The 26,075-nt window shown below is 42.1% G+C and overlaps 1 protein-coding gene across 4 annotated transcripts in view; it reads left to right on the top strand.

The window, feature by feature from the left end:
• kif19 (kinesin family member 19) overlaps nt 1-26,075 on the top strand; it is a 238,258-nt gene that overhangs the window by 134,393 nt on the left and 77,790 nt on the right. For all 4 annotated transcript variants that reach the window (XM_088000607.1, XM_043714731.2, XM_043714728.2 and 1 more), the window contains exons 4-5: nt 4,516-4,603; nt 14,460-14,596. In XM_088000607.1, the coding sequence (XP_087856733.1) occupies nt 4,516-4,603; nt 14,460-14,596 (225 nt within the window). The remainder of the gene's footprint in view (nt 1-4,515; nt 4,604-14,459; nt 14,597-26,075) is intronic.

Raw genomic sequence — 26,075 nt, 5'->3', positions numbered from 1 at the left:
GCATACAGTGCTGTGTTACTAAGTTTGTGTCCTTTGATGCTTACTGGCTGGAGAGAGTCAGGCTGTAATCCGAGATCAATGAGGTATGATCAGATTCAGAACCTAACTTTGCATTGTTAAAAATACACAAAACCAGGTTATAGTCCAACAGGTTTATTTGGAAGCACTAGCTTTCAGAGCGCTGTTTCAACCCCCTGATGAAGGAGCAGTGCTCCAAAAGCTAGTGCTTCCAAATAAACCTGTTGACTATAACCTGGTGTTGTATGATTTTTAATTTTGTACACCCCAGTCCAACACCAGCATCTCCAAATCATAACTTTGCATTGATTTCAACTTTAACTAATTGGCATAACTAGGAGAAAGTAAATAGTGATTTCATCAGTCCTGTTAAGGAAAATAGTCTTTGTTGAAATAAACAGCAAAGATTGATGTCCATCAACAAATGCTGAGAGATTGTACACCCCAGAGTTAGTAAGAATACAAGGCAAACCAGTTAGCACTGAGATAGAGAGGAATTTCTTCATCCAGAGAATGGTGACCTTGGCATTCCCTTCCACAAAAAGAAGTTGAAGCCTAAATATTGTATGATTTCAAGAAGGAGTTGGATATTGCACTTGCGGCTGAAGAGATCAAAGAATATGAGGGAAAGCAGTAATAGGCTACTGAGTGGAAAATCAGCCATAACCATAATGAACGGCTGAGAAGGCACAAAGAGCTGAATGACCTACTCCTGTTCCTGCTCCTATTCTCAATGCTTCTAGTGGTTTAAAATCAATAATTAATTGAACAGACAGGTGTTTCTGCATCCATAGACATGACTACAGAAAAGAATATTGCCTCCTTGGAGCCATGATCAATGGTGTCACTAAATAGCTACAGGATGTTTTTCTGGAGGAGGGTAAACAGCCAGATATCATAGTCCACGTTGGTACCAGTGGCACTAGTAAGAAGAGGAATGAGGTCACTTGAAGCAGTGAGCAAGGGACTAGGGAGAATAAGCAACTGAAAGAAATTAGCATTCGTAAAAAGTGTTGCTGCAGACATTAATGGGTCAGAAAGTTGGAAATCTACTGTACCTGATGGTGTTTTAGAAGTGGTTTAGAAGACATGACTAGAGAGATGGGGGATAGATTGGTGATGGGCTTCCAAAATTCAATTGGTTCTTGAACAGTTCCTGCAGAATCAAAGTTGGGAAATGGATTTCCACTATTTAAAAAAGAAGGGGCAGAGAGTGGGGGATTACAAGCTTGTTAACCTGACATTACTTGTTTGGAATACATTACAATCTATTATGAAGTCTATGAAACTTGAATCTTAGAAAATTATGGTAGGATTGGACAAAGTCAACATCAATTTATGCAGGGCAAGTCTTATGTGACAAACAAGCAGAATAATTATGTGAGAACCAATGAATGTTGTTAATTTTGATCTTCAGATGGTCTTTGATAAGGTCCCACAAAAATGAGTAAACAAGACTGGAACAACATAGGGTTGGGAGTAATGCAATGGCATGAATTGAGAATTGGTTACTGGACAGAAAACTGAATATGAGTAAACAGGTCATTCTCAGGTTGGCAAATTGACGAGTGGGGTTTCGCAGGCATCTGTGCTTGGACCCTTGCTATTGACAAGCTACACCTATAACGTTTCCAAGTTTGGTGAGGACACAAAGTAGGTGGGAATGTGAGTTGTGAGGAGGATTTAAAGGGGCTTTCAGGCGATTTAGACAGTCTAATTGAGTGAGAAAAAACATAGTAAATGGATTATAATGTGTCAAAATTAATGTTATTCACTTAGATAGAAAAATCTGAAATGCAGTGTATTTTCTAAACGATGTGAGATTGGGAAGTCTTATTATCCAAAGGGGTCTATGTATCCATGTTGATAATTCACTAGAAGCTAACTTGCTGCTGCAGTATGCGATAGGAAGGGCAAATGTTATGGTGGTATCCAGTGCAAGTGGATTTAAGTAAAAGTGCAGAGGTCTCTTGCTGCAATTCTATAGAGTTCTGATTCACTAGATTGATATCTAGGATGATGGGAATGTCCTATGAGGTGAGCCAGATTGAGAAAATGAGCCCTGTGTTCTCTAGAGTTGGGAAGAGTGAGAGGTGACTCATTGAAAGATAGAAGTTTGGCAGGATAGTTACAAGAAGGATTCCTTCAGTCAAAGCCAAGTGAATATAGGAAAAAGATGTGGAAGTTTTGGAGAGAGTGCAGAGGAGATTGACCAGAATGCTGTCTGGACTGGAAGGCATGTCTTGTGAAGAAAGTATGAGGGGGCTAGGGCTTTTCTCATTGGAGCAAAGAAGGATGAGAGGTGATTTTATAGAGGTGTACAAGATGTTGAGAGGCATAGATAGAGTGGATAGCCAGAGACTTTTTCCCATTAAGGAAATGTCTATCACAAGGGTAATTGGAGGAAGGTTTAGGGGAGTTGTCAGAGGTATGTTCTTTACACAGAGAATGGTCGGAGTGTGGAATGCACTGCCAGCAGTGGTAGTAGAGTCAGATGCATTAGGGACATTTAAGCGATTCTTGGATAGGCACATGGAAGTTAGTACAATGAAGGGTACGTAGGTTAGCCTGATCTTAGAGTAAGATAGAAGGCTGGCACAATATCGAGGGGCAAAAGGCCTGCACTGTGCTGTACTGTTCTATGTTCTATGAATCTCTGGAATTCTCTACCCCAGAAGGCTGTGGAATCTCAGTCATCAAACATGCTCAAGATAAAAATTGATCAATTTTTAGATATTAATGGCATTGTGATATATAGGAATGATGCAAGAAAATAGTGTTGTGAAAGGAGATCTGCCATGATCTAGTTAAATGGTAGGAGCTGAATGGCCCACTCTTCATATTTATTTTTCTATGAAACTTTATGCTGTCACAAAATACGAAGTGTTAAATCACTGCATTTTCCTGGCATGTTTATTCTGCAAATGAAACATTGTGATCGCATACTGCAATGTGAAATTTATGTGTTTGAACTCTACAAGAAATGCTTGAACCAATGTACAGAACACGACGATATTTAAATTGTGGAAAGTTCTTAATTGCAGTTATTGAACACTGCTCAACTCAGAAGAGGTAATTCTGTGCTGAACTGCTATTCATATATATCATTTGCTGGCAACAAGCAATTGTAACAGTTCAACTGAATAGTAAAGCTGTAAGTCACACATTTCAGCTAACCTTTGATCTTGAATTCATAAATCTTCTGAGTTCCCTAGGAAATCGAAGCCATCCAGTTGAGTGCTTTGGCAGACTGGGTATAAATAGTTTGCGCAAGTTCAGTCAGTAAACAATCGCTTTTAGCTTCAATTATATACCACAGTTTATAGAACCTAGGGATGTGGAATGCACTGGGTCTTCCCCCAGACCGTGTCACTGTAAATGCTACTTACTTGAAGAGGTTTTATTTTAACCCTGTAAGTACTGATGGCCAATTGCTTTTTAAATTATTATTCAAATATCTTCCTGGACTATGTCTACATCACAAGTTGTATTCCAAGTTCTAACCATAAGAAACAACCAACATGAGAATTTCTTCATTTAGACATTTGAATTTTTTTAACTCTGTGGCTCAAGTGGTTATGTTGGAACTCTACAAAATTTTGGTTAGGCTACAGCTGGAGTGCTGTGAGCAGTTCTGGTCACCACACCATAGGTAGGATGTGATTGCCTTGGAGGGTATGCAGAGGAGATTAACCAGCACATTGCCTGGGATGGAGCATTTTAGCTATGAAGAGAGGTTGAATTGGAGCAGAGAAGGTGGAGTGGGAACCTGATTGAGGTGTTTATGATGGACATGGCCAGGATGAATAGAAAGCAGCTGTTCCCCTGAGTTGAAGGGGCATAATTTTAAGGTGAAGAGCAGAAGGTTTTGAGGAGATTTAAGGAAAACATTTTTCAGTTAGAGGGTGGTGGGGCTCTGGAGTGCACTGTCTGGGAGAGAAGCTGAGTAAGGAAACCTCACAGCCTTTAAAATGCATATGGATGCACATTTAAAATGTCCAATATTAAGGCCATAGGCCAGGTGCTGGAAAGTACGATTAGTCTAGATAGGACAGTGTAGACTTGATGGGCTGAAGGACCTCTTTTGCACTGTTTGACTCTATGACTTTAACACAGCTTTAATAAAATACCAAACATCATTTTAAGTAACATTCCTTTCGGCCCCAAAGCACAAAACTAATAAATATGAGGTAAGTTGCTAATTTGAATTTTGTTGACATGTTTAAAAATGTTGAATAGATATTACTGTTCACAAAATAATTAACTATCATTCCAAAAGCAAGAATCCTATCTCTGGCAAATAGTGTAAAGTGTGACTTGTTAAATATTTTTAATATACAAGGCCCTGGTAAATGTAAAAACATACTAATGCTTTTTATGAGAATGAAATGAAGTCTATGAAAACTGCTTCATTTGCTGCTGATAATGTACTTTAATTAATTACATAAAGACATTATTTCATGTTTCTTATTTAACTCATATTTTCATCTTTTCAAGGATGATGTATACCGTGCTACTACCAAGGGTCTGATTGAGGGCATTATTTCAGGGTACAATGCCACTGTTTTTGCCTATGGACCAACAGGTCAGTAGCTGGTTCTTCTCAGAAGTGTGAATGCAACATTGTTTCATCATTAGTGTTTATAGAAAAACATTGAACATTGGGACTGATTTGAAGTAGAATTTGACAGATTCTTCTTAACTGTTAACATATTCTATGCACATGTAAAGATGCAATGTATTTTATTATCAAATATATTCCTATGTGATCCACTCCTTAACTTAAATCTGTTGAATGGCAGTGTACTTATCTTCTGAAGCAGTGGTATTCGTATATTCAGATGATGGAACAGGAATGCTAATATTATCACAAAACTAAAGTGTTAGCTTGAAAATTTTTATCCTAATATTTATTTTGCTTCTACAATAAATGCCTCAGAAGTGATACCAATCTAATCAACAGTGGCTGCAGCAACCAACATCCCACCAGCAACAGGACACTGGATTCTATGGTGATGACTAATCTCGGGAACATGAGGAGCAAAAGAGGTTCTGAGAGCTGTCAAAAGAGTCAGTGGTGACATGTCTTGTAGATGAGGGATGTGCACACTTCTCCATGTAGTAAGGCATGCTGCACTTGATAACTGGCGCTATGTCTAGCTTCATCCTCAGAATCTGTAGCTATGTGGGGAAAGTGTTAGGCTGGCTGGATGACCAGTACATGACATCACAAAGGAGTGCCATTGCTCCTCAACACCCTTCCCATCCCATGATTGAGAGGTGCTTGTGTTGCACTGGAGTGTACAAAGTTAAAAAATCACACATTACCAGGTTATAGTCCAACAGGTTTATTTGGAAGCACTAGCTTTTTGAGCGCTGCTCCTTCATCAGGTGGTTGTCTGATGAAGGACCTGATGGAGGAGAATCGCTCCAAAAGCTAGTGCTTCCAAATAAACCTGTTAGACTATAACCTGGTATTGTGTGATTTTTAACTTCCCACCCCAGACCCACACCAAAATCATTCATTGTGTCCAGTACAAGCCATCTTTAAACTTACATGACAGATGATGAACTGATGGTTCCTACCTCCCATCATGGGAAGTTGCACAAATAATGGTTCATCTTTGGCCAGCATTGACCTCTTTATAAGCCATTGCTGCTAACTTCAGCATCTTTCAGATGCCAATACTCAATTAGTAAGCATCAGTGGCATGGTACAAATCACCTTTAATCAGTATTTAAACCCCAAGCACATTCACTCTACATGCGTTGTAATTAGCCAGTCAAGTGATTGCAAATGAAATATAGCTGGAATGCAGCTTTTGTGTTTAGAGTCATAGAGGTGCACACAGGGAAACACACCCTTTGATCCAACTCGTCCATGCCGACCAGATATCCTAAATTAATCTAGTCCCATTTCCCAGCACCTGGTCCATATCCCTCTAAACCCTTCCTATTCATATACCCATCCAGATGCCTTTTAAATGCTATAATTGTACTAGCCTCCGCCACTTCCTCTGGCAGCTCATTCCATGCATGCACCACCCTCTGTGTGAAAAAGTTGCCCCTTAGCTCCCTTTTAAATCTTACCCCTATCACCCTAAACCTATGCCCTCTCATTCTGGACTCCCCTACCCAGGGAAAAGACCTTGTTTGTTTACCCTATCCATGCCCCTCATGATTTTATAAACCTTTATAGGGTCACCCCTTCAATGTCCTAGCATCTGACAGACTTGGATCCTGTGCTTACATCCTTCAAAGTGACATTGGCTCCACACACCCTGGGCATTGTCCCAGCCATTCTCTAGTGCATTTCAGATCAAAACAATGACAAATAACGGCGGGGAGTACAGCTTGTGGTAGTTAGTGTTAGCACTGGGCTTCATCCTCTCACCTTTGCATACAGCTCTCTCCTGAGCACCAACATTGCAACCTAATGATACCCAATGTTGGTGGGCCACAGTGGTGGTCACTATCACTAACCAGTCCCATCTCCCTTCACAGCCTACCATTTTCTCTGATGTTGGTCTGCTTTCCACCATACACCATGAGCTCCCCACCTTTCCCCCATTGCAACAAATGGTTGTGCTGGCTATCCACCCCCACCAGCCTTGACTCCCTAACCCTTTATGGCAGTGGCCCAATGCTGCCCCTACAGGCACCCTGATGCACTTTGCTGAACGATCAGTTGATTAACCCCCATGACCAGGCCAATGTTCCCTGTGCAGCTACTCCAAGAGTTCACACATGTGATTGGTGTGCTGACACAGATGGCAACATTGTTTTCCAGTTCTCAAAGTCACTGTGCCTTGCACAGGCCTCAGAGATTCACGCAGATGAAATCAAAATGAGTGGAAACACTACCCCTGATCTCTGGCTGTCTTCCCCTAGACTTGACTGACTTGAACCTCACCAATGTTTTCAACTACTGGACTGATGCTACATGATTCCCTGTCTGCTAGCTCTCCAGGACTGACTGCTCCCCCTCCCTGTGTGTGCCTGGGTTTCCTCCAGGTGCTCCAGTTTCCTCCCACCATCCAATGATGTGCAGGCTAACTAGATTGGCCATGCTAAATTACCCCCCCGACGTGATCGACGATGCCCTCCACCGCATCTCCTCCACTTCCCGCTCCTCCGCCCTTGAGCCCCGCCCCTCCAACCGCCACCAGGACAGAACCCCACTGGTCCTCACCTACCACCCCACCAATCTCCATGTACAGCGCATCATCCGCCGTCACTTCCGCCACCTCCAAACAGACCCCACCACCAAGGATATATTTCCCTCCCCTCCTCTATCAGCTTTCCGTAGAGACCACTCCCTCCGCGACTCCCTTGTCAGATCCATACCCCCCACCAACCCAACCTCCACTCCCGGCACCTTCCCTTGCAACCGCAGGAGGTGCAACACTTGCGCCCACACCTCCCCCCTCACTTCTCTCCAAGGCCCCAAAGGAAACTTCCATATCCGCCACAGATTCACCTGCACCTCCACCCACATTATCTACTGCATCCGCTGCAGCCGGTGTGGCCTCCTCTATATTGGGGAGACAGGCCGCCTACTTGCGGAGCGATTCAGAGAGCACCTCTGGGCCACCCGGACGAACCAACCCAATCACCCTGTAGCAGAGCATTTCAACTCCCCCTCCCACTCCACCGAGGATATGCAGGTCATTGGACTCATCCACCGCCAAACCACAACAACGCGACGGTCGGAGGAGGAGCGTCTTATCTTCCGACTGGGAACCCTCCAACCACAGGGGATGAACTTGGACTTCACCAGTTTCTTCATCCCCCCTCCCCCCACCTTGTCTCAGCCGAATCCCTCCAGCCCGGCACCGCCTTCCTGACCTGCAGTCTTCTTCTTGACCTCTCCGCCTCCACCCTACTCCGACCTATCACCTTCACCTTGACCTCTTTCCACCTATCACATTTCCAACGCCCCTCCTCCAAGTCCCTCCTCCCTACCTTTTATCTTCTCCTGCTGAACACTCTCTGCTCATTCCTGAAGAAGGGCATGTGCCCGAAACGTCGAATCTTCTGTTCCCTAGATGCTGCCTGACCTGCTGTGCTGTTCCAGCAATAAAGTTTCAGCTTTGATCTCCAGCGTCTGCAGACCTCACTTTCTCCATGCTAAATTACCCAAAGTGTCCAGAGATGTGCAGGCTTGGTGGGTTAGCCATGGGAAAGGCAGGATTATGATGATAGGGTGGTGGGATGTGTCGAGATGGGATGCTGTTCAGAGGGTTGCTGCAGACTCGATGGGCCAAATGACCCTTTTCCACACTGTAGGGATTCTATTCTATGATCTCTATCTCCTGATCCAAGCAGCCAAACAGATGAATGACAATGACCGAACCCCTGATTGGCATCCATGGCTGAAGGTACTGAGATCTTCTGACTGACAGCAGCTCCCTTAACTGGACTGAGGGCTAGGCCCCACCCACATTCCAACATGGCCATTTGGTGAGTGAATGGGCAGTGCGTTTGTCAGACAGGCAGCTGGCACATACTGTAGGTGTTGAATTGGTGTCTTGGTGTGCCACACAGCAAGATATTCAGCCCTACCTTTGACAGATCCTGACAGACAAGCAGCTTGTGTGTGTATCTGTAAATAAAGATAAAGAATGCATCAATACAACAGAACTGATCATGTTTGGTGCTGGCTGAAGTGCCAATGTGCTAACAGACACAACATAGCAAGGAAACGCTGAGATATTGTGAGTTGCAGGTAGTTGTCAAGTGAGTGAGCATTTAGAGAGCAAGCAAGCAGCTCTAAGATCCCGGATCAATCAGTGTGCAGGGTACCTGACCCAGTGCACAAAATGTCCTTGCACCAGCCTTTTAATACTAGTTGCTGGTGAGCCCTGCAATGCAGATCTGTGCTTTCTAAGTGGCCTGCAAGTTGAGCAGAGAGCTGCCATGATGTTCATGAAGGCTTGGCAAAACTCAGGTGACAGTGACTATTGACAGGGGGTGAGTCCCGCTGATGGATTGTGCCCTGAGATGGTATTAGGTGCTGAGCAATATAGAGTCTGTTTATAGCCAGTGGCTGAAGTGGAGCTGCCAGGTGCTCATTCTGACTTCCATGTTGTCTTACATTCTCAATAGCTAGCTTGATCGGTGCATTTGGAAAGGTAGGAAGCTGAATATTAATGAAGCTATTTCTGTTGTTAATAAGGTATTGAGGGGGGATCTGATTGAAACTTACAGATTACTGAATGGCCTGGGCAGCATGGATGTTAGGATGATATTTCTATTAGTAGAAAAGACAAGGACCCAAGGACACAGCCTTAAAATAAAGGGAATACCCTTTAGAATGGCGATAAGGAAAATCTTCATGAGGTCAAACAGTGGTGTTTCTGTGGAATTCATTGTCACAGAATGCTGTGGAGGCCTGGTCATTGAGTATATTTAAAACATAGATAGATAAGTTCTTGATTCCTGAGGGGATCAAAGGTTACAGAGAGAATGGAGGAAAATGGGGTTGAAAAATGTATCAGCCATGATTGAATAGCAGAGCTGACTCGATGGGCTGAGTGGCCTAATTTCTGCTCCTATGTCTTTTGGTCTTCAGGTCTTATGGTATTTAACATCAAAAATCCTCCTTTAGTGGCAAATCTCCACTGCCTAATGAGAATCCCATCTCACTGCTCAGCAAATATTGCATATGCAGTTGTTCCTGATGTCAAGTTAGGCCTTGCTGGACTTCCTGCCTAATTGTATCACAAATCTCATCTGTAAGACTCCACCTGTGGTAATTGTCGTTGGGTAAATAAATCAAGTAGATATTTTGTACATAATAGCATGTCGCAAATAGCAATAAGATGAATGACCCTTGGTTTAGTTGGTTAAGGGTAAGTTGTTGGCCAGGAGAATGTCTTCAAACAATCTAAACACGTTCTTAAAAATCTGCATGAGATATAGGAACGCATGGGCCTTGATTTGAAATCTCAATCAGAACCTTTAATAATGCAATATCACCTAGTTGGAGTGTCTGCCTCGTTTCATGAAATTAAAATTGTACAATGGAGTTGAGCCCATGACCTTCTCACCCCAAAAGAAGATGTGACAGGCTTAGCCAATAACAACATAAGGTGTCACTAATGAAAGTATTATAATTGTAGGTTACTCGACAGTGATGTGCATAATGATTCATTACTTTGATTCAAATCACTACCAGGTTTTGGCTGATTTCCAGTTTGCAAGATAATTCTGACGACCTTCTAAATACTGTATCCAATTGGGCTGAGCAATAAAATTGGCCTTGTCAGGATTTTTGGCTGCATTTCGTAGCTTTTCAAGCAGACAAAAAGCACCCTGGAAGAAGATGTATTTCATGTTCTTGCTAAGTGTGTTTAAAGCCTTTCATTAAGATTGTTGAAGTGGTAATAATGTTAGATCACAATCCCATTACATTAAGAGGGATTGTCTCATAAAGATGTAGCAGGATGTTGCTAATGATTAGGTGCACACAAATGAGATGTAGTGAATTTGAGCTTGGATACGGCAATTTTACAGTGAGTTAATTAAATGATGTGTCAATGAGAGTGCATTGGGTCCCTTAAAATAGTTTGTTCAGCATATACCTGACTTTCACTGTTTTCCTAATGGTAAATTGAGGCTTTGAACATTATTTAATTTCTAAAAAAAGGACTAGTTCTTTTGCCCCACAGAAATAAAAGTTTGACTCTCCATCTTTACTTATATTGGTACTTCACAAGAGAATTGAACACCAAACAGGAGGTAATTGGAAGTGTATTCATAGTGAAACTCATTGTGAAATGTAGCAAGGTGAAGGGCTGAAGGAAAGAGTTAAGAAGCATAATGGCTACATGTTTTATCATGACCAAACCGAAATAATACATTTCACCTCCTCACTATATCTCATAAGTGTAAAACATCAAACAAAATGAGGAGCCAGTTAATTGGCGCTGTTAGGATGAATGTCAGCTTTAGGATTTTTTATTACTTTCATGAACTGGCCTGGCATATCTAGGTTTAACATCTCATTGACAAGAAGGTTAATAATGCAATTATTTCAATGTTGTGTTGGGTAAACTGGGACTGTTAGAGATGGAAACTTGGAGAAGGGTCACTACAAAAAGAGCATGGAGGCCATGTTACAGAAAGGATGATGGTCGTATTGATGTCTGTAGAAGCATCTGTTGAGGACAGGGAAGAGCAACAACACATCATAGGTGCAATCACACAGATACCCTGTTTTTGGACAATGTTGTCCAGTGCACAAAATGAAAAATTAGACTGAAAGGATTGGGACGGAGGTGTAAGAGAGATAGCTATCTTATGAGGACAGATTGAGTAGAATAGACTTCTATGCATTGGAATTTAGAACAATGAGTGAGGTGATCTCATCCAAACATTTACATTTTTAAAAGCGTATGTCTGGTTAGATGCTGAGATGCCCCTGACTGGAGATTCTTTAACAGCAGCTTATTTTTCCCAATTATGGTTGGCCATTTGGGACTGAGCTGAGAAATGAATTCTTCACTAGAAGGTTTGATATTGTTTATTTATTATCACATGGATTTTGTGACAAAAGACAGTGAAAAGTGTTGCATTGTATCGCCACTCTCTGGCGCCATCTTAAAACAGAGAAAGATAAACCAAAATATAGAATATAAAGGTAGAAGAATAAAAAAAAGAAAAACTGTTCAACTTTACAGTCCTTGTTATTCAGTGCTCCACCATAGACCATGGGTCTGTTGGCTGGGCACAAGTCCCTTTCACCACACTGCTGCCACTGGAATGAAAGTCACCCACTCTTCTGTGCCACCTCACCTCCATTGATGCCCACGGCGCTATGGGTCCTCTCTGGACCTTGCTAATGCAGATGCCACCGATGCCACAAAGTACTGTAGTGGGCCCAAACCTGACTCTACTGCTACCTCCATGAATCTGCACTGGATGTAGGCGCTGCCAGCAACCCAAACTCGCCAGCGCCACCACAATGAGTCAGATTGGCCTACTTTGGTCCACACGGGGCCCACTCGCTGATGGACATGAGTCTGCCCGGCCCACTTGGATCCGTGCTGGGCCTACCCGTCGACTGTCATGAGTCTGCGCTTGGCCCACTCGCTGCCAGTGCCATCACCACGACCAAGTTCTTCAACAGGACGTAAGTAAAATAAGAGAAAAAAAGAGAAACAAAAAGAAAAGTGGCCAGTGCGTACGAGCCCCTGGCTCAGAAGCTATATTCTACTGCCATCTTACTGTAAACCGGAAGAATTGTGAACTTTAAAAGTTTGTACTCCTAAGGGCCATGGATTCTCATTCTTGGGCATATCCAGCAGTTATTTTTGGATTCTAAGAGTCTTGGGGTTACGGGCAGGAAAGTGGAGATGAGGTCAACAGTCAGTTATGCTTTTATAGAATAGTAAGCTGAAGGGGCCATATTGTACAATCTCTTAATGGGGGTCAGCAGAAAGTTGGCATTGACAGATTTCAAAAGAGGGGGGTGTTAGAAATGTGTTTTTTAACCCTTATTAGAAAGCTTAGCAAAGAAGGTGGTTCTGGATCTGATAACTCAAAATAATCCTGTGCTTATGGAAAGCACACCAGTAGGGAAGCATTTTGGAAATAGTGCCCATAAATCAGTTAAATTTAGGATAGTTGTGGAAAAGGATAAGAATGGGCCAAGAATAAAAATTCTAAACTAGGGAAAGGCTAATTTTAAGGTAGGATTTGATTTGGCCCAAGTGGACTAGACGCAGTTTTAGCAGATAAGATTAGATTCCCTACATTATGGAAACAGGCCATTTGGCCCAACAAGCCCACACCGACCCTCTGAAGAGTAATCTACCCAGACCCATTTCCCTCTGATTAATGCACTTAGCACTATGGGCAATTTAGCATGACCAATTTACCTGACTTGCACATCTTTGGACTGTGGGAGGAAATCGGAGCACCCAGAAGAAACCCACGCAGACATCGGGAGAATGTGCAAACTCCACACAGACAGTCACCCGAGGCTGGAACCGACCCCAGGTCCCTGGCGCTGTGAGGCAGCAGTGCTAACCACTGAGCCACCCGTAACGCCCCTAAAACTCACAAGAGTCCGGAATTTACTTTCTGAAAGGATGGTTGTGCCAGAAACTCTCATAACACTTAACCTGTATGTAGATATTCCCATGCATTGCCATAGTCTCCAGGCCAATCTTGTTTGATCATCATAGATCGCTTCTTTCTGTACTGTAACTCTGCCCTGGGATATGCAGTTCTTCCCAATTGTGCTCTAGCATTATTGCTTTTGCTTTTCCTATTTAACTTTTTTCTCTCTTCTTTATTCTCTTGATCATGTCTTAAATGACCAGACTTACTATGAAGCCACTGTCTGTGAAAAAAGACAAAGAAATAAAATAGATTGAAATTGTAGAATTTAGATTTGCACTTGATAATTTTACAAGTTGCAAACTTAACTCAAATGCTATTCGCAGTACATGTAGAATTATTTATTTGTGTTCTGAGCAGGGTATAAACAGCAATTTTTCCAATGCATAAATTTGTTCAAAATTCTCCAATAGAGAATATTACATTTTTTCTTGCTATTTTTTGTGGTAAATAAAATACATCCATAATTTCCTGTCAAAATTACCAAGAAGCGTATTGTGCACATCATTGTTTTACACACAACCAGAACAGTAGTTTCAGGTGGGTAACGTGTGCTGTTAAACTCAAATGTAGGTAGTTCTGCTATTACACGGTAGTTGCGTACTTGTGTGATCCCACATTATATTCAAAAATCGCGCAATACAAATACACTTAAAATATTGGCAATGTAATCGTGTTATAGCCAACACACACTTGAAAAGTTTGCATTTTAGAAAAAGCGTTCACTGTTCACTCAATTGCATTATAGCCATTTTGTGTTAATGAAAGACACGTTATAGCAGATCTACCTGGACCTAAACGTTGCTGTCTGAGTTATGACCCATCAGCATTAGCATTGCAAAATCAGCATCCACTCGCTATCTGCCTTCCACAGAACAACACCAAGTACACCTTGCATCATCTAAACTTGCCACAAAATTAAAGTTTATTCAGTTCATTTGAATGACTTTTTAATGACAAGAGAAAGTGATGATTACTGTCAGTCAACCTCTGACATTCTGAGTTGGAGTCTCATTCATTCAAGTTTCAATTACTGCTGGAGCTTTTCAAAACTATTGTGCTGTTCATTTCAGACTCATTTGACTTAACTGGTAGAAATGCATCAGTACTTGCTGCTGTACTCAGATCTCAGATGGCCTGTTTCCCTTACTTCAATGTGATCAGTCCACATTTGCAACAACTTGCTGCGCAAAAACATTAAAAACCTACTGGACAGCTTCCATGATTTGCCCTGCTGCAGAAAATTATACCCAAATAGTTTGGGCAATCAATTTTTATATTAAAAAATTGACTTATTTATTTCATTTGTCTAGGTGCTGGGAAAACATACACAATGTTGGGAACAGATTACGAACCTGGCATTTACTTACGAACACTCAATGATTTGTTCAAGTGTATTGAAGAAACTAGCGATGATATGGAGTACACTGTTTCCATGTCATACTTAGAGGTAGGTGTATATTAATGACATTCAGGGCACCTTCTCCAATGCTGTATGCAGGACACAGAGGAAGTTTTGTAACCATAGAAACCTTATACCTCTAAACTGTTGCATTTCAGGTGTAATTTCATTTGTTTTACTGTAGGGATCAACTTCAATAAACAACTTTTATCCAGAACGTTCTCACTTCTGTCACTATCAGAGAGCTCTTGGGGTTCTATAATTCATACTTGATGGAGATCACTCAACCACTGATTCCTGGAAGTTGTGTGAGGTTGGTTCAAGATGACATTCTCTCACTAGTTCTCTCTTATTTTGGTGGGAAATGCAAGTGATGGAAGTAGAGCTCCAGAAAGCTTCTAACTTGAACTTTTCCATATTACATTCCTGAACATGTCTTAGGTTCATACACGCTCAGCCTGCTATTCATATTCTGTCCTGCAACAAATCCCTGTAAACATTGACTCCTACTTATGTTGGTTCCCAACCCCACAATCCACAATTCTTAAAATTCTCATTCACGTGTTCAAGTTTATCTGTGGTCTTGCCTTATGTTGTTTCTTAGCAAGTTTTGAGAAGATTTGTAGCTCAGGTTGAGGTTTTGGATGTCGGTTTGCTCGCTGAGCTTGGAGGTTCATTTCCAGACGTTGTTTCTGTAACCACTTCCAGGCTTACATCCCCCAAGGACTTCGCAATCCACCCACTCTGAGCTCTTGTGCAGTTACCATTTTTAGTCACAAATTGAACCATTTTATTTTGAAGCGCTAGATTTGCTTTTACAAATCCTCCCTTCTTTTATGATGTTCCTTAAAACCTAGCTCTTCAACTATTTTCAGTCTCTCATCCTAATAGCCCCTTCCTTCTCTGATGTTAAACTTTATCTGATTATGCCTAAGCGATATGATGAAAATGTAAATTTGTAGGCCCCATAGATTTTCTTATAACACTCGTTCAAAATGTCAGGAGAAAACTTAGATAATAATGGTGGATGTATTCCACTCAACATTTTTTCAGAAGCTGAAATGAAATTGTAAAATAATATGGTGGAAATTGTAGGTCAGACCCTGCTTTCATGTTGTTGTGTATGACCTCAGTCATTTGTTCTCTATTTTTTAACCAATTTGTAATTTATTTACAATATATGTGGAAACTAAACACATCACGTGATTTGGCAACTGGATACCCCTCATTAGAACTTGAGACAGCATTCCACTTTATTGGAATCAAATCTTAAGAGGGCAAAGCCAGTGGACTACCAGCAAATCTACACTACATCCTGACTTTGAACTACATCATTGTCCTTTCACTGTTACTGGGCAAAACTCTTGTAACTCCCCCAAACGACTACACTATGGGTGTACTTGCACCATGTGAACTGCACTGATTCAGGAAGGCAGCTCACCACCACCTTCTCAAGGGTACATAAGGATGGTAACAAGTGCTGACTTTGCCAGTGCCACCCACAACCCACAAGCAAATCAAACAAATACAGCAGCCAATGAGTGCAATATTTGATTTATAGAAACCTGCTGCTTTTCTTTGAATCAGGCTGTTGATGGATGTTGGCCATGTATTTATTCAATACCCATTTGTTCCTATAAATGGGCTATTGGTGCCAAAATAATGAATGCCATTCAGTTATGAGCTTTAGTTAAACTATTTTTAAATGAAATTTAGACAATAGTAAGATATGTAGCTTGATGATGTCGCTTATGTTCATGTTTAAATAAATATGAACAGAAAGAAAAATCAGAAGTGCTTTAGTTTATAATTTCATGTTTTTTTCTGAAAACATTGATGTAAGCTCCTCTCACACCCAGTTGCACCTCCTTGCTATTGGTTTCATGACAGGTTGTTAAACTGTGGCTTGTTGTCTTTGAGATTATTACCATGGTGATGTGATCTATTGGATGCAGCATAAAAGCACTCCCAGCTGATTGAGTATGCTAACGCAATAGTAGAATTTGTAACAGGAAGCTAGGAAATGCCAACAAGCCTATTACTTAAGTAAGTGACAGGAGCATTGCAAATATAAAGGTGCATGACTCTTCAAATATTCTGTTAGAATTTTTTACAAGTACTTAAAGGGACGGCTACAAAGTCACATTTCGTTTTAATTATTAATTTCTGAAGGAGCTGGGAGAGTGGGGGTTAGCGACCCTGATTTTTCACCATAAGTTTGGTAGAACAGTCCTGGAAATGTGACAAAACTAATTTTGAAATTTACGCCCTAACCATGCAGATTTAAGTAAAAAGTCCATGTTGTTTAAATGCACATATTTAAAGTCAATTAAATAGGGTAAAGCATTAACTGCCACCATTATAGTGAATGCTAAAGTCACCAGTTACAGAATGTTAAGTGCTCCATCCATTTTGTGCCAGAACAGGTTTTCAGTGCAGGGGAAGTAATTACACTGGTGATAAGTTCCATTGATATCCCTTGGGTTCCTGAAGAGTACAAGAGAGTTCAGGTATAGTTGGTAAGGGGGACCTTAACAGACTATAAATGGAATTCTTCAAGGCAGTGATGTAGTGGTGATATTCCCTGACAAGTAGTCCAGAAACTAGCATTCAAAGAATGTGGCTTCAAATCCCACCATGGCAGCTGGTGAAATTTGAATTAATTAAAATGCTAATAAATCTAATGATGACCATGTAACCATTGTCAATCGTTATAAAGCCTATCTGGTGTTCTTTAGGGAAGAAAATTTGACATCCATACCTTTGGTGGCTTACACGTGACTCTAAACACACAGTACTGTGGTTGAGTTTTAAATGCCTTCTGGGCAAATTAGGAATGGGAAATAATGCTGGCCGAGCCAGTGGCACCCACATGTCATGAATATATTTGAAAAAAAGCGGTGAGAAATGTTCCAGCCAGGGTTAAAAACAAAGACATTAGCTCCATATAAACCATCTAGCAAGTAAATGACATTTATCTGCCTGTTCTAGTTATTAGTGTCAGACATGATGCTAAACATAGTGGGATTGAGTTTCCACTTGGCTCTTCTGGTTTAACCAGAGTAAAAGATCATGGAATTTTAAGCATGCACCGTGATAACAAAAATCAGATTTTTGCAATCTTTTGTGCTAATTAATTTTTAAAAAATCAAACTTGAGGTTGATTCCATCCACAATTCTGGAATAGTGGTGCTGGAACAGCACAGCAGTTCAGGCAGCATCCAAGGAAGAGCGAAATCGACGTTTCGGGCAATCACTTCTGCCCCTCACATCATCGCTGATGCCACATGCTCAGTGACTTCAGCCACCCCTACTGCCGTGGTCACCACCACTTCCACCCCACTAGCGCCACTCACCTACATTCTGCTGACATTCCCCCCACAGACCCTACTGTCACTATCCCCACCCCCTAGAACCCCGAGGGGAACACTACCCCTGCTCATGACTCCACCCCCATTCCCCCCACCATCACACCCACTCCAGTTACAGGTTCCGCCCCCACTCCCAGCTCTACACCCACACCAGATCCCAGCTCCCAGCCCTGCCGAGTTTTCACCATCCCCCCAGACCTCCCTCTCACTGAGGACGAACGATCAGTACTCAGCAAAAGACTCACCTTCATCCGCCTCCGTCCACGCACCAATGAATTTAATACACGCCGTGACGTCGAACAATTCTTCCGTCGCCTCCGCATCCGAGCTTACTTTCACAATCAGGACTGCCGCCCACCTTCCGAGGACCCTTTCGCCCACCTCCTACACACTGCATCCACCTGGACACCCTGCGCTGGCCTATTACCTGCCCTTGACCTCTTCATTTCCAACTGCCGCCGGGACATTAACCGCCTCAACCTGTCTACCCCCCTCCCCCACCCCAACCTCTCACCCTCACAATGCGCAGCCCTCCAATCCCTCTGCTCCAATCCCAACCTCACCATCAAGCCAGGGATAAAGGGGGTGCAGTGGTAGTCTGGCGCACTGACCTCTACACCGCTGAAGCCAAACGCCAACTCGAGGACACCTCTTCCTACTGCCCCCTCGACCATGACCCCACTCCCCATCATCAAACCATCATCTCCCAGACCATACAGAACCTCATCACCTCAGGAGATCTCCCACCCACAGCTTCCAACCTCATAGTCCGGGAACCCCTCACTGCCCGGTTCTACCTCCTTCCCAAGATCCACAAGCCTGACCACCCTGGCCGACCCATTATCTCAGCATGCTCCTGCCCCACTGAACTCATCTCTACCTACCTCGACATTGTCCTATTCCTCCTAGTCCAGGAGCTCCCCACACATGTTTGAGACACCACCCACGCCCTCCACCTCCTCCAAGACTTCCGTTTCCCCGGCCCCCAACGCCTCATCTTCACCATGGATATCCAATCCCTCTACATCTCCATCCACCATGACCAGGGCCTCCAAGCCCTCCGTTTTTTCCTCTCCAGACGTCCCCAACAGTACCCCTCCACCGGCACTCTCATTCGTTTGGCCGAACTGGTCCTCACCCTTAACAATTTCTCCTTTGAATCCTCACACTTCCTCCAGACCAAAGGGGTAGCCTTGGGCACACGTATGGGCCCCAGCTATGCCTGTCTTTGTTGGCTACGTAGAGCAGTTGATCTTCCGTAATTACACCAGCACCACTCCCCACGTCTTCCTCCGCTACATTGATGACTGCATTGACACCACCTCGTGCTCCCGCGAGGAGGTTGAGCCAATCATCAACTTCACCAACACATTCCACCCTGACCTTAAATTTACCTGGACCATCTCTGACACCTCCCTCCCCTTCCTGGACCACTCCATCTCCATTAATGACGACCGACTTGACACTGACATTTTTTACAAACCCACCGACTCCCACAGCTACCTGGATTACACCTCTTCCCACCATACCTTCTGCAAAAATGCCATCCCGTATTCCCAATTCCTCCGCCTCCACCATATCTGCTCCCAGGAGAACCAGTTCCATCACAGAACACACCAGATGGCCTCCTTCTTTAGAGACCGCAATTTCCCTTCCCAGGTGGTTAAAGATGCCCTCCAATGCATCTCGTCCACATCCCCCACCCCTCTAACCGTAACAAGGACAGAACGCCCCTGGTGATCACCTTCCACCCTACCAACCTTCACATAAACCAAATGATCCGCCGACGTTTCCGCCACCTCCAAAAAGACCGCACCACCAGGGATATATTTCCCTCCCCACCCCTTTCTGCCTTCTGCAAAGACCGTTCCCTCCGTGACTACCCTGGTCAGGTCCACGCCCCCCTACAACCCACCCTCCCATCCTGGCACCTTCCCCTGCCACCGCAAGAACTGTAAAACCTACGCCCACACCTCCTCCCTCACCTCTATCCAAGGCTCTAAAGGAGCCTTCCACATCCATCAAAGTTTTACTTGCACATCCACTAATATTATTTATTGTATCCGTTGCTCCCGATGCGGTCTCCCCTACATTGGGGAGACTGGGCGCCTCCTAGCAGAGCGCTTTAGGGAACATCTCTGGGACACCCACACCAATCAACCACACCGCCCCGTGGCCCAACATTTCAACTCCCCCTCCCACTCTGCCGAGGACATGGAGGTCCTGGGCTTCCTTCACCGCCACTCCCTCACCACCAGACGCCTGGAGGAAGAATGCCTCATCTTCCGCCTCGGAACACTTCAACCCCAGGGCATCAATGTGGACTTCAACAGTTTCCTCATTTCCCCTTCCCCCACCTCACCCTAGTTCCAAACTTCCAGCTCAGTACTGTGCCCATGACTTGTCCGGACTTGTCCTACCTGCCTGTCTCCTTTTCCACCTATCCACTCCACCCTCTCCTCCCTGACCTATCACTTTCATCCCCTCCCCCAATCATCCATTGTACTCTATGCTACTTTCTCCCCACCCCCACCCTCCTCTAGCTTATCTTTCCACGCTTCAGGCTCACTGCCTTTATTCCTGATGAAGGGCTTTTGCCCGAAACGTCGATTTCGCTGCTCCTTGGATGCTGCCTGAACTGCTGCGCTCTTCCAGCACCACTAATCCAGAATCTGGTTTCCAACATCTGCAGTCATTGTTTTTACCTCCATCCACAATGTTGACCGCGCTCCCATGGTGAATTAATCCCTAAAAGGCGTTTCTGCTAACTGTACTCCTTTACAGACCATACCATCCCTATAGGCTTCTGGTCTCTAGAAATTAAAAGCTGGTTCATTTGGCAAAAAGGTTCTAATAGAAATTGTTTATAAGTTTTTTTGAATGCAGCTTTATTTTTAAAGTTCACTAAAACCTGTCCCGTCCCCAAGAAAACAAATATTTTCATAAATTTTTAAAAAGTCATTTTCAATCATTTTATCTTGGTTTGGTCACAGGTGGTTCGCAGACCAACACTGTTGTTAAAGATGTGTAGTTTATTTGTGATAAACCCATTTTCACCAACATGAATGCAATCGTATCTAGTTCCCAATCTTAATTATGTCAAGGAATATTTTTAAAGTAATTTAATTATGTTTGAAAATGTTTCCTGACCACACTGGTTCATGACTGATTTTACATATAGTGTTTGCAAATTGACATGAGCAAAATCTCAAGAGAGAAAAGAAATAGGTGCAATTTTAGGTACAATTTGCACCAGACTGGTGATTATGCACTTCGTGGAAATATTGCTTTACTATATCCCAATCAGCATTTCCTCATGGTATTCTATACAAAACAAAACATTCACTCATTCGTGGAGTATGAGTCCAGTTCCAGCTCAGACAGAATGGATGAAGGTTGTATTTTAGTGCAGTGTATTGTTATTAGGTTTCTTATCTTCATTTTTTGAACACTGGGGAAAAAACAGCTGTTTTCAATGATGCTAATGAAATATATTTTAAAACACTTTGGCAACTGAAGTCATTGTGTGGAGATGGGCCTTTGCTTTAGGTGAAGTGACACTGTTGCTACCTGGCAGTCTCCCATCTGGATTTGGGCCTAGCTGGGTGGTATTCCAAGCTTGCCTGATGTGCTGTGCTTTATACAGAGATTCATCTTTTCTGCCTAGGTGAATACTACATTTCAAGATGAAAGGTCAGTCTGTTATTATACTGCTCCGCTGCGTCACACAACTTCAGTCTGCTCATCTTGTTTGGAAATGACTCCAGGTTTTTGGGTGAATGTATTGTTAACCTGATCCCTGGAAGGTTCCTAGTTGAAAGGCTTTTTGAATGCCTGTTATTTCCTTGTCTGATTGAGATAACTATGCAGCTAAGCCATTAAGTATAGATTTATTACATAATTGTTACATTGATTGCTCATAGGAGCATTAATCAAATTTTGATATCATGATATCATTTAATCCATTTTCTTCCAAATTGTTCACAAGTAGCTATCATATAGGACTAAAATTCTAAACTATTTAAAACCTCTGAGAAAAAAATATTATCCTGGCTTCCTCCAATGAGAATAATTATTAATTTCACACAAAGCAATATTTATAACTATACTTCACATGCTAAGTTACAAGTATAAAAATTTATGATGAAATGAAAGCTATTTAAAATTAGAATAGCTCCAGTGATTTCTGGCAGTTCAGACAGATTAATCCTGCTTTCAGTTATCCTTACAACTGCATATTGAATTTATGCTCCTTTGTCTTGGCTTTTCTGTAAACCTCCAAACTACTTTTGAGAAATTGCATGTCAACATTCAAAATAGGAGCAAAAATTAAGTCATTTGTCCTTTATGCCTTCCCACCTTTCAATAAGATCATGGCTGATTCTTGTGTTCCAAATTCCACATTCCCATCCACCACCCAATAAGCATTGATTCCATTGCCTAATAGGAATCTATCTACCTCTGCCTTAAAAATATTTAATGATACTACTTCCACCACCTTCTGGAAACGAACTTCCAAAGTTGCCCAATACCTTTAAGAGAAAAAGTTTTCTTGCATCTCTGCTGTAAAAATAAAACCTCTCTTTTTAAAAGTGTTTCCTAATTCTGAACTTGCACACAAGAGTAAATATCCTTTCCACACTCTTATAAATTTCAACCAAATAACCCTTCACTCTTCTGAGCTGCAGTGAATACAAGCTCAAACTGTTTAATCTTTCTTCATAAAACAACCCATTCGTTGTAAGTATTAGTCTAGTAAACGTGCTCTAAACTGAAAAATATTTCTAAACCAGTAAAAGAAATGATAACAGAATGTATTTGTGCAATACAAATTCACTACAGGCTCAATATACTCAATCATATATCTTTTTATTTTTGTATTGCCTTGTCTTGGAGGTGGCGATGTTTCTCTGTTGATGCCAGTCATCACAACGAATTTTGCTTCAGCTGGAAGCATCATATTGTTTCCATTCACCTGGCAATGTAAAGATGATTTATATACAAAGTTAAAAATCACACAGCACCAGGTTTTAGTTCCACAGGTTTATTTGGAAGCACTAGCTTTTGGTGCGCTGTCACTTCATCAGGTGATTGTGGAAAATAAGATTGTAAGACACAGAATTTATAGCAAAAGTTTACAGTGTGATGTAACTGAAGTTATATATTGAAAAAGATCTGGATTGTTTGTTAAGTCTCTCAACTTTTAGAATGACCATGTTGGTTTCAGTGCTTTCATATGTAAATCACAGAGCTTTTTTTTTAAAGTTACATTCTCAAGAGAACTCTAACAATTAGTGACTTGTCAGCACAGGTAATGTATTGAAGGTGTGAGGTTCCCTGTGTAAGACTGTCTGTGTCACAACGGTCAGGCTGATTCTAATCTAACAGATGGATTTACAGATCTTACATGGATTCATCCAATTTTTGAGCAAAGTGAAATGTAATTCTGCAAGTACAAATTCACTGCACAAACTTATATGTATATGTGTGCATGTGGGTGTGTGTTTGGGGGTGTGGGAGGAGTACAGTTATGAGTGTCTGTGAGAGAGTATGTGTACATGAGTGTAAACGGGTATAAGCCTGTGAGAATGTGTGTGGGAGTATATGTGTGAGCAGATGAGAGAGGTCTCGTGAGTGTGTGTCTCAAGGAGAGTGTGAGTGGTGTGTGTGTTTGTAGGAGTGTCTGTGTGTGTCTGTCTGTCTGTGTGTGTGTATAGTGCAATGAAATCACCTGTAGTGTGACATGAGCCCAAGGTCCCGGTTGAGACCATCCTCGTGGGTACTGAACTTGGCTAACAGCCTCTGCTCAGCCACTTTTCGTTGTTGCCTGTCCTGAAGTCTGCCTTGGAGGATGGTCACCTGAAGATCTGAGGTCGAATGTCCCAGACCACTGAAGTGTTCTCCGACTGGGAGAGAACACTCCTGTCTGTTGATTGTTGTGTGGTGTCCATTCATCTGTTGCCATAGCTTGGTCTTGTCAATGTACCACGCCTCAGGGCATCCTTGCTTGCAGCGTAAGAGGTAGACAACGTTGGCTGAGTCGCATGAGTACCTGCCACGTACACAGTGGGAGGTGGCCCCACTCGTAATGGTGGTATCCGTGTCGACATTCTGCCACGTGTCTTGCAGCGTCTACTGTGACAAGGTTGTATGGTATTGTCAAATCATGATTTATGTAGGTTTTTTATCTCTCTAATGATAGATACTTAATCCTCTTTCCAAATAATGCAAAAGACATGGATAATGAAAGGATGGAAATTGTTTGTAACTTAGATTTGGTAAATATTATTAAAGAAAAATAGCTCTGTTATATCCTAGAAACACCAATTAAAAGTGTTGTCTTCAAAATCAGTGTTTATGGTTCAGAGTTCAAGCTATTTGTGTATCAACTTGAAGGCTGCTGCTGTTCAGAAATGTTTTATTGTCTCTCGATCTGACTGTTTAAAATGCCATTTTATCTTATCCTTGACAAGCATGCTCCACAGTTGATGCTGGACTAGATTCACAAAACCTAGGAGATTCCTGATGCTAAAACGTTACTTAGACACTGTGCGGTCACAATGGAGAAGAAGCAGAAATGTGAACCTGAGAGAAATTGCATGTGAAATACAAAATAGCTTGTGTTAATCTCTTTCCATTGTGTTAATCAGATTGTGATGTTGCCCAAAATGTCCGTAGGTGGTTTTTAATAACTTGCTTTATTATAAATGATATATCATGAAGTGCAGCCTTTAGCAGTTATTAATATAATGTAAGCATTTGTATGTCTCTAAAGTGCAAAGCGCTAGTCTCTGGCTATTTTCAAAGAGACAGACAAATCCTATTGCAAAATAATGAGTTGTCAAAGGATCAAGAGGGAACTAAACTCCAATGGTAGATATTATTTTCTTCAATAACTCACCTTTCTTTCATTCTTATTCTTGGAAATGCTAATCAACTGTTTCTCCTCTTTCTAATTAGACAACTCTCTACTCATGTATTTACATCATTTGAGGCATGCATCCTTTTCATGCAAAGAATTGTGAATAGAAAATTATAAATGATAACTCCTGAACATTGTCTAAATCATAATCACTGAGATGTCAAAACTCACTAAGTTTTTTTGTATAAACCATTCCTTTTCTTCTTTCTTGCCACTATGTTTTGAGAATGGTCTTTAAAGAAATCTGTGTATTGCAGGCTGCAGTATATAATTAACTGCACGCAGTTGCAGTTACAAGATTAGTTTCTTTGTGTAAGTAAGAAATTAGTGATGTCACTTCAGTGGACAGCAACAGCTGCACAGAAACTGAAGAAAACAGATGGTGAGTCAAGTTTCATTGTTAATATGGTCAACTAAATGAATTAATAAAATGTTCTTGGTAGAATGTTTAGCTGTTGAACGCACCATGGGCAGACTATTATGTGGCCCTGAGGTTGGAATGTGTGGAGCTGTGGAATACTGAGGGAATATGAGTATTGCTAGGGAAAATCTAGTTCATCCTTTCTCCCTGAAAGGTCCCCTTGCTGACGCTGCTGGCCCAGGGGAGACAGTCTCAATCCCTGTAGAAGAAATCCATCCACACTTTGTCAGGGATCGGCACCTCACCAAGTATGCCTGACTGGCCTCATTAACTCCAACATCACTTAATTAAATACCATGGAGGCTAAGGAAAAATGAGCTGGCTTTCTCACTGTTTTTAGTTAGTAAGATGACACCACAATTGGAGGTGTAGTGGAGAGCGAAGAAGGTATCTTGATCAGATGAGCCAATGGGCTGAGAAGTGGCAGATGAAGTTTAAATTAGATAAATGTGAGGTGTTGTATTTTAGGAAAGCAAATCTTAGCAGGACTCATACACTTAATGGTAAGGTCCTCGGAAGTGTTGCTCAACAAAGAGACCTTGGAGTGCAGGTTCATAGCTCCTTAAAAGTGGAGTCACAGGTAGATAGGGTAGTAAAGAAGGCATTTTGTATGTTTTCCTTCATTAGTCAGAGTATCGAGTACACGAGTTGGGTGATCATGTTGCAGCTGTACAGGATATTAGTTAGGCCATTTTTGGAATATTGCGTACAATTCTAGTCTCCTTCCTATTGGAAAGATGTTGTGAAATTTGAAATGGTTCAGAAAAGATTTACAAGGATGTTGCCAGGGTTGGAGGATTTGAGCTACAGAGG

The sequence above is a fragment of the Chiloscyllium plagiosum genome, unplaced genomic scaffold (assembly GCF_037043375.1).
Source record: "Chiloscyllium plagiosum isolate Xiang-an unplaced genomic scaffold, Cpla_swu_hap1 HiC_scaffold_25, whole genome shotgun sequence".
Lineage (NCBI taxonomy): Eukaryota > Metazoa > Chordata > Chondrichthyes > Orectolobiformes > Hemiscylliidae > Chiloscyllium > Chiloscyllium plagiosum.
Note: the sequence above shows the minus strand (reverse complement) of the source record. Positions and strands in the feature narration are given on the sequence as shown.